This window comes from Carya illinoinensis, chromosome 13 (genome assembly GCF_018687715.1).
Source record: "Carya illinoinensis cultivar Pawnee chromosome 13, C.illinoinensisPawnee_v1, whole genome shotgun sequence".
Classification (NCBI taxonomy): domain Eukaryota; kingdom Viridiplantae; phylum Streptophyta; class Magnoliopsida; order Fagales; family Juglandaceae; genus Carya; species Carya illinoinensis.
Genome location: NC_056764.1, coordinates 27752998 through 27769236, shown reverse-complemented (window position 1 = coordinate 27769236; position 16239 = coordinate 27752998). Strand labels below are relative to the sequence as shown.

At 34.7% G+C, this 16239-nt stretch overlaps 1 protein-coding gene across 3 annotated transcripts; it reads left to right on the top strand.

Annotated features, from left to right (window-relative positions):
* The first annotated feature begins 5896 nt into the window (after positions 1-5896).
* On the top strand, positions 5897-12505 carry LOC122292604 (AT-hook motif nuclear-localized protein 1-like). 3 transcript variants are annotated; one of them, XM_043101038.1, is made up of 6 exons: positions 5897-6509; positions 9177-9244; positions 9359-9490; positions 11139-11300; positions 11687-12056; positions 12208-12505. In XM_043101038.1, the coding sequence occupies exons 1-5, from the start codon at positions 6221-6223 to the stop codon at positions 12014-12016; spliced, it is 981 nt and encodes a 326-aa protein (XP_042956972.1). In that variant the 5' UTR covers positions 5897-6220; the 3' UTR covers positions 12017-12056; positions 12208-12505. The 3 variants fall into 3 exon arrangements, with proteins under 3 accessions (XP_042956972.1, XP_042956971.1, XP_042956970.1); XM_043101037.1 differs by having other exon boundaries at positions 5898-6509; positions 12198-12505; XM_043101036.1 differs by lacking the exon at positions 5897-6509 and adding an exon at positions 7653-8034 and having other exon boundaries at positions 12198-12505.
* The last annotated feature ends 3734 nt before the right edge of the window (positions 12506-16239 follow it).

The following is a 16239-nucleotide window of genomic DNA, read 5'->3' as shown; positions in this document are numbered from 1 at the left end:
TCTAGTTGGAGCTTTAGGCCTCGTTTAGATAATGAGATGATTTGTGATTAGTAGTAAAATAATTTATATATAGTAGTAAAATTATTTGAATTAATATGTTTTATGGGATTTTGACAGAGAAAAAAATTGAATAAAAATATTATAAAGTTAAAATATTATTAGAATATATATTTTTAATATTATTTTGGTTTTAAGATTTGAAAATGTTGAATTAATTTTTGTATTTTGTTTTTAAGTTTAAAATAATTGTAATGATTAGAAGAAAAAGTTAAAAATTTGAAATTAAAAAAATATTTGTGGTTGTGGTGTTTGAATATTAAAATGAGATGAGATGAGTTGATAGAACTTTATTATCCAAACTAGGCCTTAGTTTGAGACCACAACCAGGCATTGGGTCCTTTGGTTAAATAGTTGATTTTTGAATTATTCGTGGTTAAATGAGGGGAACGGATGATGGTGATGCCAATCTGTCAACTTGATCAACGATTTCAGGTGGGAATGGGTATTGGTGGCAGTGGGGCCCTATATAGCCACCCCATCCAAACAAGGACGTGGGGTGAAGAGGGTGGCTACCTACCTACATATGGCTTGTAGTACCACTAGTCATGGTAAGAAACTATAACATTTAATTCTTATGGGATATTACCCGTTTATGTTAGGGCACATTGCATTGTTGATATTATTTGTCCCTTAACCATTATTAAAGCAGACAATATTATTTCTACATCTTTTAGGTATCAAAAAAATCTATTTTATAAATTTGTTTATTAACATGCTTGAAAACTAGGGGTGTAGGCTGATTGGTCCGGATTGAAAAAATTGACCAAACAAATTCATTCGCATCAGACCGGACCGAACTTTAGACCGGTCAGTCTCAGTCTTAAAAAGTGTCGACCGAATGGTATTCGGTCCAGTCTCAGGGTTTATAAATTTTGGACCAAACCGGACTGAATGGACCGAACTCCTATATATATTTTAAAAATATTTTTAATAATTTAATATATTACTTTTATATAGTAATTATATAAGTTAATGATGTAATTTTTATTTAATTTATGATCATTGACCATATAAAATACTTTTTTAATGAGTTACTTACATAATCTACATTAATAATTTATTTAATTTTAATTTAACAATTTAAATAAATTTTGTTATTAAATTATTTGAAAAAAAAAAAGATGAAAAAAAAATTGCACCGAATCGAATGAACTAACTAGACCGGACTAGACCGATAGGGGACTGGACCAATTGGTCCATATGGATGTCTAGCCTGGGGAAAATGATGGACTGAAAATTTCGGTCCATCACCCCCCAGACCGATTTACACCTCTACTCAAAAGACCACATAAGTAGAAGCCTTCCAAATTACAAGTTAGCATAGAAAAGTATTGGTTTTGCTTATTATTATTATTATTATAGATATAAATCATATAATGGGTCTTATAACAAGTGGTATGTTTACTCATCGACTTGTAAGTAGCAGAATTACAGACAATAACGGAATCTTGGGGATGATCTCAAGAAAATTATTACATGTTTTAATGCTTGAGTCATATTGAGTGAATTGTTATTATATGTATAACACCCGGGTCCAGCACCAAGCCCGCTTTCTAAAAATTTTGGGGTTTATACAAATGAAAAGCCCACTTGAGATTAACGAGCATTTTTTTGGAATGAACTTCGGGCCCAAATTCTATTTTTGGCAGATATCGAATAATTTTTATTGAGCTTGCTAATTGAGTTAAAATCATTAAATATTTTTTATTGGATTAGGTGAAATCTTTAATTGGGCTAAGAAATTTGTGGGACAAGTTAGATTATTTTAAAGGTTGAATCGAGTCCTAGAACTCGGAGAAAAAAACTTTGTGCGCCCATGTCCCAAGCCCGTGAGAACCAACTATTAGTTTTGGATCAGTTTCCACGCCATGCATGTCTTCTTCCCTCTAGGGTTTACAATGTCAGTGCATGTATAAATACTCACGTAATCTGCATTTCATGCAAACATTATTGGCCTTTTCTTTTCCAACCTAGGGTTATCGTAGCCTTGAGTCCTTCAGTGAAAAATCATCCACAATTATTTTTCCCACCCGTCATGGCCATCACGTTCCCATGCAAAGAGTTGCCCAACCCCACGCTTCGGCCAAAGTCCACGTATAGGAAGCAACCATAGCTACAGTAACAACTAGTAGCTACCCCACATGAAGTCTAGCAACCCACATCTCCTTCTTTAGCCACCACATCGCAACCCCTTTCCTCTGGCCAGCCACCGTGCAAATGCCAAATAGAAACCAAGAACCCAACAACCCTTGCTTTTAGCAACTTAAACATAGCAACCCCCCGCATCCACCAGTCCATTGCAGTTCCTCACGTCGAGCATGACCAAAGGAAGCATGACGCTGTCTTCACCTTCGCAGAAAGTGCCATCAGCCACTATACACCACTCCAAGTCCACCGCTTTGCTCTCGGTAAGCCACAACCGATCCTCCCCACTCTCTCTCTCTCTCTCTCTCTCTCTCTCTCTCTCTCTCTCAGAGTGCTCAGCCACCCAGCTTTGCTCGAGTACTCCGCTTCATGCCTCCTTCCCTCTCGGTAAGCCTTAGGCGCACCCCCTCTGCTAGTGTCTGCCTTGTTCCAAAATAGGAAAGTTTTCCTTTGTCTTCCATAGAGCTTAACATAAAGTAGAGAATTGTTATAAAAATTACACTTATGCCGTTGAGTTACAAGCCAAAGTTTGAACCTCTTTTTTTTTTTTTTTTTTAAATTTTTATTTTGTTTTTTTATGTTGGGCCTATTTTTACTATGGCCTTTAGTTGGTTTGTAGAAAATTAGTATGATATTTTAAGTGATCCTAATCTCACATTATATTAGTACGAACTTTATTTTACAAAAATATTTTAGAATTAATGTATTAGTCAGAGGAATTAAATAGATATCGATGAACATGGAGGGTAATGATATTTTAGGACTAAAATAATTTTAGATATTTTGAAAAAATAGATTATTTTAGTATTTCAAGTTTAAGTATCGAAATACCCGTTCGATTAAAATTTATGGAAGTTACGTGACAATCTTATAGTTGATGAGAAAGATTCGTTCAGCATTGTTGTGGAAAATTTCTGAAAAGCTAAAAAGTCTAGGTGTGTGAAGTTCCTATACTTGACTTTACATAAAAAGAAAATTAAACGATGTTGATTTTAGAAAATATGCATGTTTATTTTTGAAAAAGAAATGTGAAGACAACCTTAATTATTTGTTCGGCATTACTCATGAACTTTGAATGAAAGAGAAAATATTTTTTTCACGACTGGTGTGGACATGAGCTTATTTTTGACATTCTGCTTATGAACTATGCAAAAGAGCGAATATAACAATTAGTGCATGATTATGTGAATATGCTCTGAATCTGTTTTGATTCTGAAAATTATATGATTTTGTCCAACGGGAGATGGTAATAGTGGATATAGCCCAACCACATGTGATAATAGTGAATATGGCCCAATCATGAGTTATAATAGTGGATATAGCTCTGCCACGAGTTATAATAATAGTATCTGTTTGAGTGCACGCCTCGGTGACAGTGATTTATATTCTGCTTGACTATCCGCAGATGCACAACTCTACCACGTGGGTTATACATGGCTTTTGTTTTGATAGGATACTTTGATATGATGATGATAATGATTATGATGATCATTTATACTATGTCAAATGATATTTTTGAATAAAAATATTTGTGAATCTTCACTCTAAAATTTTGATAACATGTTTTGCTTCCGCATTCTGAAAATGAAAATATTTTGTTATGCATTCTAAATTCTGTAAAGGCTCATATTTATATACTAGTATATATATTTTTTTATTTATTGAGTTGTTGATAACTCACTTCTTATCTCCATAACATTTTTTTAGATAATTTTGATACCTCAGTTGGAAGTCAAGAGTAGGAGGTGTTAGCAAGGTTGATGATCGTAGAGGAATAAGTGCCAAAGGGTATTTATTGGAGAGTCTTAATTAGCAAATTTATTATTTTATGTTATTTTGGCGTTTTTGAATTATGAATTTGACCAAGTCTGTGGATATTTTAATTTATTTTGTTGAGGTATTTTTATGGTGTCCTGGTAGAGGAACATATATATATAGTTTAAATAAATGAATTTATTTTTATGGAGTCTCTGAATTTTATATAGTTGTGTTATTGGAAATGGTTTTAGGTTATAAAAGCTAACTCTCTGTACCTTTGGAATTAGGGTGTTACAATATGTGTTTATCAATACTCAATTTCTCATTCGAATGTTTTATGGGGTTTGTCCAAAATGGAAAGGACATTGTTCAACTATTCCCAAATCCTATGTATTTTGTATGAAGATGTTGAGATGGAGGACAATAGAATATGGACGGAGGAAGGACCAGCAGACATTGAGGCTATTGTAAGGAAAAATTTGTCATATATGAACTGATTTTGAATTATTAATAAAAGGAAAGTATTCATCATGTATATATATATATATATATATATATAATTGTGTCATTTCATTAAAAAAATATTTTCAATTTTATATAATTACCTTTCATTTTAAATAGAGTTATGAAATAGTTATAGATTAATTATAGGTTTATCATTTTCCCATACTTAAAATACACCGTTGGTTCAAAGGAGTGAATTTAGATAAGCTGTTATCCTAAATCTGAACTCGATTTGATGAATTTGATCATCTTTTTCTTTTTTGTCATATATTTTCTTATCTTTTATCCATTAAATGGAATGAATTTCATATTAGGTTCAACTTCTTTGCATTTTGAAATAAATAATAATAATAATATTATTATTATTATTATTATTATTATTATTATCAATAATCATATTTTCAAAATTTAAAATCAAAATAAGCAATGAAAAATTCTAACTACCATCCTCTTAAATTCTTAATCATCATTCTCTCACTATTTCCTTATGTGTCATTTAATAATTGGATTATAAGTAATGAATGATAAATAGTTTTCCAATAATTTAATGCCATATTGGAGAATGATAGAAGGATAATTAATAGCATTTCTCATTTTCAAATATTTGATGAATTATTCTATTTTCAAGCCGTTATGTATAATATCTCATTCACATAATTTAAATGGCAAGATTTGATTTATAATATTCAGATTTTAAAATTTATTTTTCAAATCAAATTATGCAATATAAGTGCATTATTAAGTGTGTTCTGCGTATCGGTCTGAGAATAGAATTTTTCATATTTGATTTGTAAGATTCAATTTTAAATTTGTTTTTTCCATATCAAATTATGTGATGTAAGTGCTTTGCTATATGTGTTATCCACACTAATTTGTAAGTAGAATTTACTCAATAATAATTAAATATTTAAAATGAATTGTACTTTAGGTTCAATTTCTTTGAATGAAAATGATTTATATAATGGTAGTGTATACTTATTTTGAAAAGGAAATATGAAATTTACATGAAAAAATTAATTTTTTTGAAAAGAAATGCACACGCTTACACATCTTAAAATTATATCTGACATTAATTTTATTTGAATTTCATAATTATTAGTATTATCATTAATAATCAAATTTTCGAAATTCAAAAACAAATCTCAAAATAACTACTGATAATTAAATAGTAATTTTCTTCCAATAATTAAATTATCATATTTGGAAATAAAATCCCTTTAACATTAATAAAAAGAAATTTTAAATTGGTTTTAATTGCTGCCAATCTATACTGACTAAATATTTCTAAATAAGGTGAAACATAAAAAGTATATTTTAAAAGTTCCCAAAAAAAGAAAAAGGAGTAAAATAATACTCTAAATTATCTTGCCCTTTCCTTCGGACTTGAAACATTTCCCCCAGAGTCACGATTTTCAAAAGAGTGTCAAATGGATATTCGTGGGATAGAAGAAAAACAGCAGTAGTCCCTACTCCCTCTATATATTATGTATGAAACATACCAACTTTTCTGATCTCTGTGAAAAAAATCCCCATTGAATTTCATAAACAAAACAATAAAAAGGTTGTTTCTTTCCGCCGCCTTTTTCACCGTACCACTTCTGCAAACTCGTTCTCTCTACTTCTTTTTCGTCAGAACCGAACACATACACAGACACACAAACAGTCTCTCTCTCTCTCTCTCTCTCTCTCTCTATGTGTTAATCTTTGAGTTCATTTTTTGTGGGAGAATTCTGGGTTTTCTTTTTTTGGTGCCATGAACGACATGAACAACAGTTCGGTGGTGGAGCAGAAGCAGGTGGCAGTAGCTGTGGAAGAGGCAGAAATGGGAGGAGAAGAATCTGGGCCGGTAGTAGTGGGCTCCGAAAAAGGGTTGTCGAGTCCAATTGACTTGGGAGAAGTGGGGAAGAGGAGGAGGGGACGGCCCAGGAAGTACGAGGTTGATGGGAAAAAGGTGGGCCCAGTGTCGGAGAGCCCGTCCAAAAGGTCACGAGGAAGAGGAAGGCCCCGAGGTTCGGGGAAACTGCAGGCCTTGGCGTCTTTGGGTGAGTTTCTACATTTTTTGTGTTTCGAGCAACAAAAAGGAAAAAATACAACATTTTTTCATAAAAATTTGGATATCATTGTCTCTTCGATGATTTTATCATCCTAGTTCAGTGCTACCTGCGGGCGGTGGGGTTTATGGTTCACAAGGAGCGTTTCACGGCAACTTGCAAAAACTGAACCAAAAAATTCCAACATACTGCAAAATAATAAAAAAATAATAATAAATTGCAATGTTCCTTCTTTAAATGTAAATCGATTTGTCTATAGAGTTTGTAACAGATGTTATGGAGATGTGTTAGTGGTGGCCCAAGATAAATTGAAGCCTTAGGCAAGGCTTTCACTTATACTAAATGTATTTTGTGTGAGACAAAAAATATAAGATAATACTAAAAATTTAAGATATATATGAAACAATAAATTAAAAAATAGTTGATGATCATAATACCAAAAATAATAATACAATCCCCAGAGAGAGAGAGAGAGAGAGAGAGATGGCTTAGAAGTGCGTAAATGTTTGAATAATACTACTTGTTATTTATTTACTTTTTAGTTCAACTATGTGGGATTATATAGTGATACCATGTCAAGAGGATCATCTGAGAGGTAAGTAGTTTAAATTGTTCATGATTGTGATTTAAAAATAGCCTTTACTCAGTTCTTAACCCAAAAAAAAAAAAAAGTCATTCATTCTCTCTGATCCTGTTGCATCTTTTTCATGCTTTATCCACTCTGCACGTGAGGTCTGCCTCTACTATTTTTTTTTTTTTTTTTGTTTTCTTTGCCACCTTCCATGTTGGGTCTTATTTTGTGAAAAAATAATAGTTAAAGTCGTGAGTATATAAGTATTATATAATTATTTAAAAAAAAATGAATAAATGTGAGTCTTGTATAAAAAAATTAATTTTTTAATAATAAATTTTATTTTTTTTTAAAATAACTGTAAGGCATTTACGTACCCTATTACCGTACGTTACTATATTTTATCGTACCTTTAGGCGAGATTCCATCCAGTCAATGTGTATCTCTCCAAAAGGTCTAGATGTTCAAAGAGACTATTTTATCATACCCTTAGGCGAGTTTCCATCCAATCAAAATGTTTCTCAACGTTCTCTCCAAAAGGTCTAGATGTTCAAAGAGTCTCTTTAGTGTTTGAAGTCTCTAAAGTTTCTAAACGACAACTCATAGATGTCTTCTTCTTTTTTGTCTCTGACCCAACTGAGTATCTTAGAAAGAATAAGGTTGAAGTCGAAGGATAAAGTGACAAAAAGATGACTCTGAGATTGCTTCCCTGGAAGAAGTGAAAAAAACCCAGGCTCTACTCAAAGACAGATTAGATTGCTAGTCTTGAAGAAAATCATAATGTTTGGAAAGATCAAAGATCAATCAAAGAGAAATCTAAGCTAATATCATAGATTTTCAATTACAACATGCAATTCCACTTCATGGAGAAGGAGAATTTGAAGCTTATCTGGATGAAACTCCTTCACGGGTGCCAAAAAAGTAAGCGACAGAAGTCAGAAAACGGTTAGTAAGACTTGACTGACATTGGATAAAACTCCGGAATTTTTATGATTTCTGAGTATCTTAGAAAGAAAAAGGCTGAATATGATATGATTGACCCAAAGTAGAAGTTGAGTAAAATGATCGTGGAATTGCATATCACCCGGAAGAAGTGAGAAAAACATGGGCGAATTATTCGGCCCAAAGTGCAGATTTCTAGTCTTGCAGGGAATCATTACGCATGGAGAGAACAATTAAATAGAGTTTGCCAGGAAAACGGATGAGTGAAGCATGCAAGTGGCCTGATTTTGTGACACAACAGTTCGCATAAATGAAAAAAATTAGTTTTATCTAGATAAAAGGGCGGACCAAGAGTTGGCCTGACTGGACCAAGAGTAGAAAAGGCTTAAGAACAACAACACCGCCTCCCACACACGCCCCCCCCCCCCCCCCCCCCCCCCCCCCCCCCCCCCCCCCCCCGGGGCCTCTCTACTCTTTTTTGATAAGTAAAACGCTTAAGAACCTTTTCCGTAAACATTACTTAAGGATTGTAGGTTGTAACGTATGACCATATGTTGTTAAAATGGCTTTTGGTTTCTCATGTAGTATCCATTCATAATGGCTAGACTTGTAATTATGGGGCAGTGTGGCCCTATTGAAATCTTCTTTAAGGATTTGTACTTTGTTTTGGTTGTTATTAGTAGGCATTGAGTGATGATTCTATCGAGAAAAGAAGTATTTTTCATTTTCAGGTTGAACGTTCTCATTTTCTGATGGCTTCATGGCGATTTCTGGGCAAAGTTGAATTTGTTCCATGAATGAACCTTTCCCAATTATAGCACTTATGGCTACTCCTTTTTGCCATTCCCACCAGTGGTTCTGAATTAATTGAATACAAATTTAGAGATGAGGTATGCACCTGCTGGAGTCCTGTTGATTCTAGAAACTCCTTCTGACAAGTTGTGCATCAGCCTGGTCTTGAGACCTGAAACCGTCCCAATTCTTACTATTCTGTAGGACCTGGCTCGATCAGAGGGATTGTGTTTATCCCATTTCTAGATTATTTAAATTTTAATGCTTTTAAAAGCACTTGACAATTTATATTTTTCAAGAAAGATATTGAAAAATAGGCCTATTTGTTTCTCACACCTGAAATTTTTGCGAAGGTGCATTTGCTGCAGACACAGCTGGAGGAAACTTCACTCCTCATGTAGTACCCATACAAACCGGTGAGGTAATACTGGATGGATATCAGAGAAGTTTGCCTGGTCATTTTATATTTTAGGTTCTTACTTGGCATGTTATATGTTCTGTCATTTCTTAAGAGGTTATGTTTTGTCCTTTTCAGGATATTGTTAGTAAGATATCATCATTATCTCAGAAGGGTCCCCGAGCAGTTTGTATTCTTTCTGCTACTGGTTTGGTCTCCAGTGTGATAATTCGCAAACCTGGTTCTTCTGGTGGTATTTCGAGATATGAGGCATGTCCTCATTCCTTTCTATTACCCTTTTACCACTCAGTTTTCACTCCTTTCTTCCGCTTTTGCTGCACTTGTCAGATGGCTAGATTTGTTGTATTTCACGGTTTCATGAAGATATCTTACCTCTCTTGCTCTACAACCTCTATAGAAGAAGGGAGAAAAATAACAAAAGATACCAATTGTCTGAGGCCTAAGAATCAGCTGTAGTAAAATTATTTAACATCTAAATACCATTTAAGTTTGTAAGGCTTTGTCTGTTTTTAGACACACACGTGCAGGAAACTACCATGCACACATTACAACTACATAGATACATACACTTCACTCCCTCACTGTATCTATGTAAAGTTGTATTTTTGTGATCCTCTCCCTTCCTTTCACTTGTGCAAGAGTACTTTCTGAGATGATACAACCAGTATGTTTGGATAGACTAGTTTCTGTGGGATGTGTCCTGAAAAATGTCATGATGGGAAAAGTGAGTTGCCATTGAGACGGAAGGACCGCTTTGAAGAAGTCCTAAATTGATTAGTTTTTACTTGCCATACTGTGCATATAGTTAATAAATACCACCGACATGCTTGGGTAGACCAATCTCTATGGAACATGTTTCTGAGAAATGCCATGATCAAGTGGGATGCCATTAAGATATACAGACTCCTTATAGAAAAGTCTATGGCCCCTTTTGGTTTCAACCCATTTCATTTTATCTCATCTTAAAATCCAAATTCTATTCAAACACAAACACTTTTCAATTTCAAATTTTTAAAATTTTCATCTATTCGTTATCTAACCCTTACAAGTTTTCCAAATTTCCAAATAAAATATAAAAAACAATTCAACTTTTTCAAATTTCAAAACAAAAATAATTTTAAAAATTATATTCTAACAATATTTTACTTTTATAATATTTTTATTCAACATTTTCTCTCATTTCTTAAAACCCTATAAAACATCTTAACTCAAACCATTTCACTACTATTTACAAACTATCTTACTACTATTCATATATTTCTCATATCATCTAATCTCATCTCTGTAACCAAATAAGGCCTAAGTCAAATTTATTTCCATATTGAGAACAAAGTCTGTATCTCTCAAATGTTAATGAAAAGGATGCATGCTTGAATATGTTACAACTACATACAACTATCTAATGTTACATAGCCAAGACTTTATTTTACCAAAATGCCTTGAGACGTAAAAGTGATGCTGTCATGTCATTGTCAAGTAATTATACTTTTAGCAGGCATGTCTAAGTTCGTTCTCTTTGAAAGTTGGATGTATGAGTTTGTCATGAACTTGGTTGTTATATTAATCTCTCTGTCTCTGTCCAGCCGGTAACTATTATCTTGATGTCCTACTTGGATGAAGATTAAACTTATGGGGAGATTAGATTAGTGCTGCAATTACCTGCATTTTGTCTTAGTGCTTGCAATAGCATTGTGCGATTGTCCCCATTTTGGATGTTGTTGCTCTGACACAAGGATGCATTGTAGATTGGAAACTAAAAACTATTGAGAAGGAATTGACATAATAAGATGTTCAACACCACTTAATTTAAACATCTGAATGTTTTAGGTCTACTTCAGCGCCATTGTTGGTCCATATAAGAAGTCAGAAATTTAGAGGTTTCTGTTTGTTCGTTCAGGGTCGCTTTGAGATATTGTCTTTATCTGGATCATATACATTTGGTGAAATGGGTGGCGTTCATCGCAAAAATGGCATGTTAAGTGTTTCACTTGCTGAACCTGATGGTCGGGTCTTTGGTGGTGGGATTGCAGGTGCACTAATTGCTGCTGGACCTACTCAAGTAAGCCTTCCTTTCCTAACTGTTTATATGATGTAAATTACCAAATATTCATGTCTTGGAGTTTAATTTACTTTTCAAACCTTAATGGTTCACATTTTCTAGCCAAAAGTCGTTTCAGGCTACCAAGGTGATAAGTTAATATTAAAAATTAGTGAAAGATCAAAATCCCTTGTTGGAAACGGAAATAGATTCTATTAATCCATCGGTTTTGCAGTAAATTTTCTCCCAAGTTGAAAGGTACTCATAGCAAAATTAAGCCTTTACATTGTTAGCTTCTTATGGCAGTTAAATTCTGCCTTGCCAAAGCAATTTAAGAAATGCTACGCACCGTGATCCCATTTTATAATACTGATAATTGCTCATTTTGGGTTCTATTATTTTGTCAGCTCATCATTGCCAGTTTTAAGCAAAATATCAATAAGGAAATAAGAAGGAAGCACTCCCACACTGCTCAAAAGAAAAGGAAGCACTCAGTTGAGTCCAACGCTGCTGCCAGCATTCCTCGTGTTTCAGATACGGGGAGAGTACCGAAGCATATTGCTAAGATATCTGATGGTGATGATAGTTGCACTACCCCAACATCTGCACTCTTGGAATCGGTCTATGGAAGGGCACTTGATATCCTTGCCGGGAAGCAAAACATGACCCCTGCTTCTTCTCTACATAGTGCTGGTCAGAATGCCTCGGATCCCTTGCAGCAGATGCAGACCAAGTAACATCTCCTAACATCAATGCCAGTATCCCTCGGATATAAAGGTCTCTCTCTCTCTCTCTCACACACACACACACACACACACACACACACACACTCACACACACCAATACGCACGTGCGAGGCATGTCCACAGTACAGAGGCACAACATGACATTAACAACATTGCTTGTTCTGTCTGTTAGGGGGTTACAGTTGCTAATTGAGGAAGACGGGAGAAATAGAAAGCAGCTTGCTTACTTCGAAGGGGGTGGTGATTGAAGATGCTTATTAATAAATGTAATTTATATTAAACGTCTGTTATTTACTTCTTTTGCACTTTATATGAAAGGTTCTCATTTACTTCCTGACTTGAATTGAATACCATGAATAAGGCATTTGACAAGGTATTGGCAATTATTGCCAATCGGGACAATTGGCCCTCTCTAGTTCTAAAAATTTTGATGCTTCTAGAATAGCATATTCAAGGATTCCATACTTTTTTCCCCTGCAATTACACCCATGAAATGTGGTAACTTTAACTTCAGCCTTTCAGTTGAGAACTGTCAATATGACTTGTCATATTCGAATTTTCATTAAAAAACAACTAACATGCTTTCACACTAGCATGCTTTCAACTAATATTCTTCGCACCTGCTTGTGACGGCTAGTGGAGTCCATGTGCGGGTGATAATGAGATGGAGTGGGTTGGATCTGATAGATCTTAAGGTGATGAAACTATTGGTATGGCGCGTGTAGCTATTTGATGCGTTCCGACATGGCGACACATGGTGGCCATGCGTAAGACAAGTTGCAAGTGAGGATTACGTGCCGAGATTTTTGTCGTGATTTCGCACTATAATAGTAGATCAACGGTTGAGAAGTTGTGTGGTGGGGTGCGTGTAGACAATCGATCTTAGGAAAGCTATAGATTGTGACTTAATCGAATCAGTGGAGGAAAAGTTAATAACAGTTAAGAGAAAAAAGCCTATAATAGGGCGATGCCAAAAAAGGAATGGAGAGGAGGATGACATGTTTGGTCAACTGGTAGCTAAAGCAAGAAGAGAATGAAGAACTAGCGGATCTCGTCCACAGATAGACCATATTTAGCGAAGTTCCTCCTCCTAAAGCATTCATTTCATCAAAGAAGGATGCAGCAATCACATTGACTATTTTGATTGGGCGTGGATTGGGAAAAAGTAGCAGCTAAAGGAAAGCTAAAAAGTATTGGTGAACAAGTAATGGAGGATCTAATATAGATTGAAAAGTGGGAAAGCTAAACTAGCTAAAGAAGGGGTTGGGATTAGCCAAGGCTCCATCCTCTCTCCGTTGGAACAACTGGACGGAGAGGATGAGGGACTTTTACTTCTAGAGAGAAGGACTTTCTCTTTGAAGGAGCTTGTCCAATTTATTATCTTCTATTTGTGGTACACAATTTTATGAAATTTAGGTAGTGGTTATGATCCATTCGATAGAAAAGAAGGAATAGCGTGTACTTTTCATTGGGGATAGAGTTAAAAAAGGAAAATAGAGATGACGAGTCAAGGGAGAGGCCTTTGGTATCCCCTCAAGTTAAGAATTGGGGCCTCACAATCATTAGCCAATATGCTTTTGTCTTATATAAATCCATCTTGAACTTGATGGTTAAACTCTACTACGGTGACAATATTGTAAGGGAGGTCCTATTGAAAAATAGCTTGACTCCAGGATGATAGAAAGAAAAGGCTAAACGCCTCTCATTCTTATTACTTTTTAATGTCAAAAAGGAGAAAAATGAAATATGAAATAGTCGTCCTATTCAAAACTCCAATCATGAAACCCATTCTCTCCCACTTCATGCCTCTCCATTATTTGTAAAGAGAGAGACAGAGAGAGAGAGAGGCGATTTCACATTACTTTAATCCAATTCAGTAATTACTGCAGACACAAAAAGATTACACAAAGTAAACCTACAAATTGATGTGCATTCATAAAATCTATTAGATCTACTTTTATAAAAGTAACTTTACAATCTAACTTACCACATTAAGCCATATCAGTTTGTAAATTTATTTTTGTGTAATCATTTTGTAACTAAAGTATTTTCCACCCCAAAATGAATGAGGAGTGGAAAGTTTGAGGAGTGGAAATTTTCATTTTCTAGGATACTCCCTGTAACTCAAGATTTGAAACTCTCATCAATCTAACAAGTGTAGAGGATAATTTAGACAGACTAAACCCATTCTCAATCTACAAAAGGTTTCTATAACAATTTAAACTGGTCAACATATTTAGAATTTAAATCTCTTTTACACAAAAGATAACAAGATAAAGAAGTAACAACTTGAATTCAAAACTGTTTTTTGGCTTAACATATATCTATAATATTAACTACATAAGAAAAAAAAAAAGGATTGAGAATATTTACTTGACTGATTTAGGGAAAGTTTTCTTAACTTTATTGAAATCCCTTTTCATCTAACGATTTCTTCTTTTAGTCATTTGACTTCCCTGATTTAGGAAAATTTTGAAAGTTATATATTCCTTTATTAAACACCCCTTATCATATAATAAAATTTCTTTATGGGAGTGAATCAAAGATTTTCTCCGTGGAAAAACATAAATTTGCCACCCAGTTGGCTTATAGGTGCCAAGAGCCTAATGGCCTGATGGCATATGATCCGGTTCTCCAGATGAAAAATTTGGATTCAAAACCCCCCACTCCTTAAAAAAAAAAAAGGCTTATAGGGAGATCATAAAAATGATAATTGCTTTTGATATTGCATTTGTAATGCAAATATAATGCATATACAAGATTTGCTACAGATTGAAGTTGTGAACCAAAATGGCTTTCCATTAAATTGAATTGAATTAGCTTTTTTTTAAGAAATAGGCTCCATTCATTCATGAAAGCGAAGTTACAGCTGTGACCTGATACAATTCCAACTACTCACAATTGGGGCCCCCAGTACACAAATTCTTTGGTGACTGGTATGATCTTAACTTCAATAATTCTCCACAAATAAACTATTTGAAAGACGACACTTTGCTTAAAGCAGAGATTTCAACCCCCACTCTCCAGTAGAGGAGGTGGCTTCCAAGCCCCACCCTCCAGAGGAGGAGTAGACTTTCACTCCATGGACAAAATGTCTAGGAGAATATTTTTTTATTTTTTATTTTATTTTTACTTAAACAAAAGCAAATAACAACAATAAAAAAGATAGATGTGAAAAAATGAATTACAGCTTGGAAAATTGTAGATATGCGTTTTTAGCCTTGTAGGAAAAAAATACAAAAGCAAAATGAGAGCCAATCCCAGAAATGCCGCACGTGGAGGCAACATGAGTTTCCTCGTGTGGTAGTGCATGGAACTCACGAACACTTTGACCCGCACACCACTCCGTTCGATGAAATCCTCGCTTGTCTGAATGATCGGCGACTTGGGAATCCTATGGTGGGGTGAGTGGTGGCCATTGGGCCCTGGAGAATAGCATATCAGCATTTCGCCACACTTTGAACGAAAAACACAACACAAAATTGAAAAAGAAAGCACTACACAATGTCTGGTCTATATAGATGAAAGGAGGGAGGGAGGAGCCAAACCCCCACCCCCCCCCCCCCCCTTTTCTCTCTCTTTGGTCTAGTTTTTATTGGAGGTGAGACTCTAATTGAATTGAATTAGTTGAAAATTAGAATTAAATGTTCAAAACAATATAGAGAGAATATTTATTAGAGTGGTATGAATGGACATAGCTGGAATTTTAGGAAACAGATATTTCTAAGATCTTTATTTTTTTTACTATTCCTTTTATATACCTATTTTGTATTGAATTTAAATTAAATAGGATGTCGTATAAAACTCTCATATTCACCCTCTAATAAAAATATGACACTCAACTTTCTAACGAATGATATAATGTGCATACACATACTAGTTACGCACATTAAAACTTAAAATAATTAAATTTAAATTTAAATTCAAAAAGGACCTAGAGGTAGTTCAGCCGTTTTCGGTGGCTGTCCGCAATCAACCGACATCGAATTTGTACATATCCGATGTTGATGTGGTCGGAAATAGCCGGGCCTAGGGCTGTAATCGAGCCGAGTCGAGCCGAGCTTTGGCTTGCCGAACTCGAGCTCGACTCAAAATACTCGAGATCTCGAGCTCGAGATTTTTTTTAATTCTTTGTTCGAGCTCGACTCGATAAGTTGAAATCTCAACTCGAGCTCGAGCTCGAGTTCGTCCCACAAACGAGTTCGAGTCGAGTC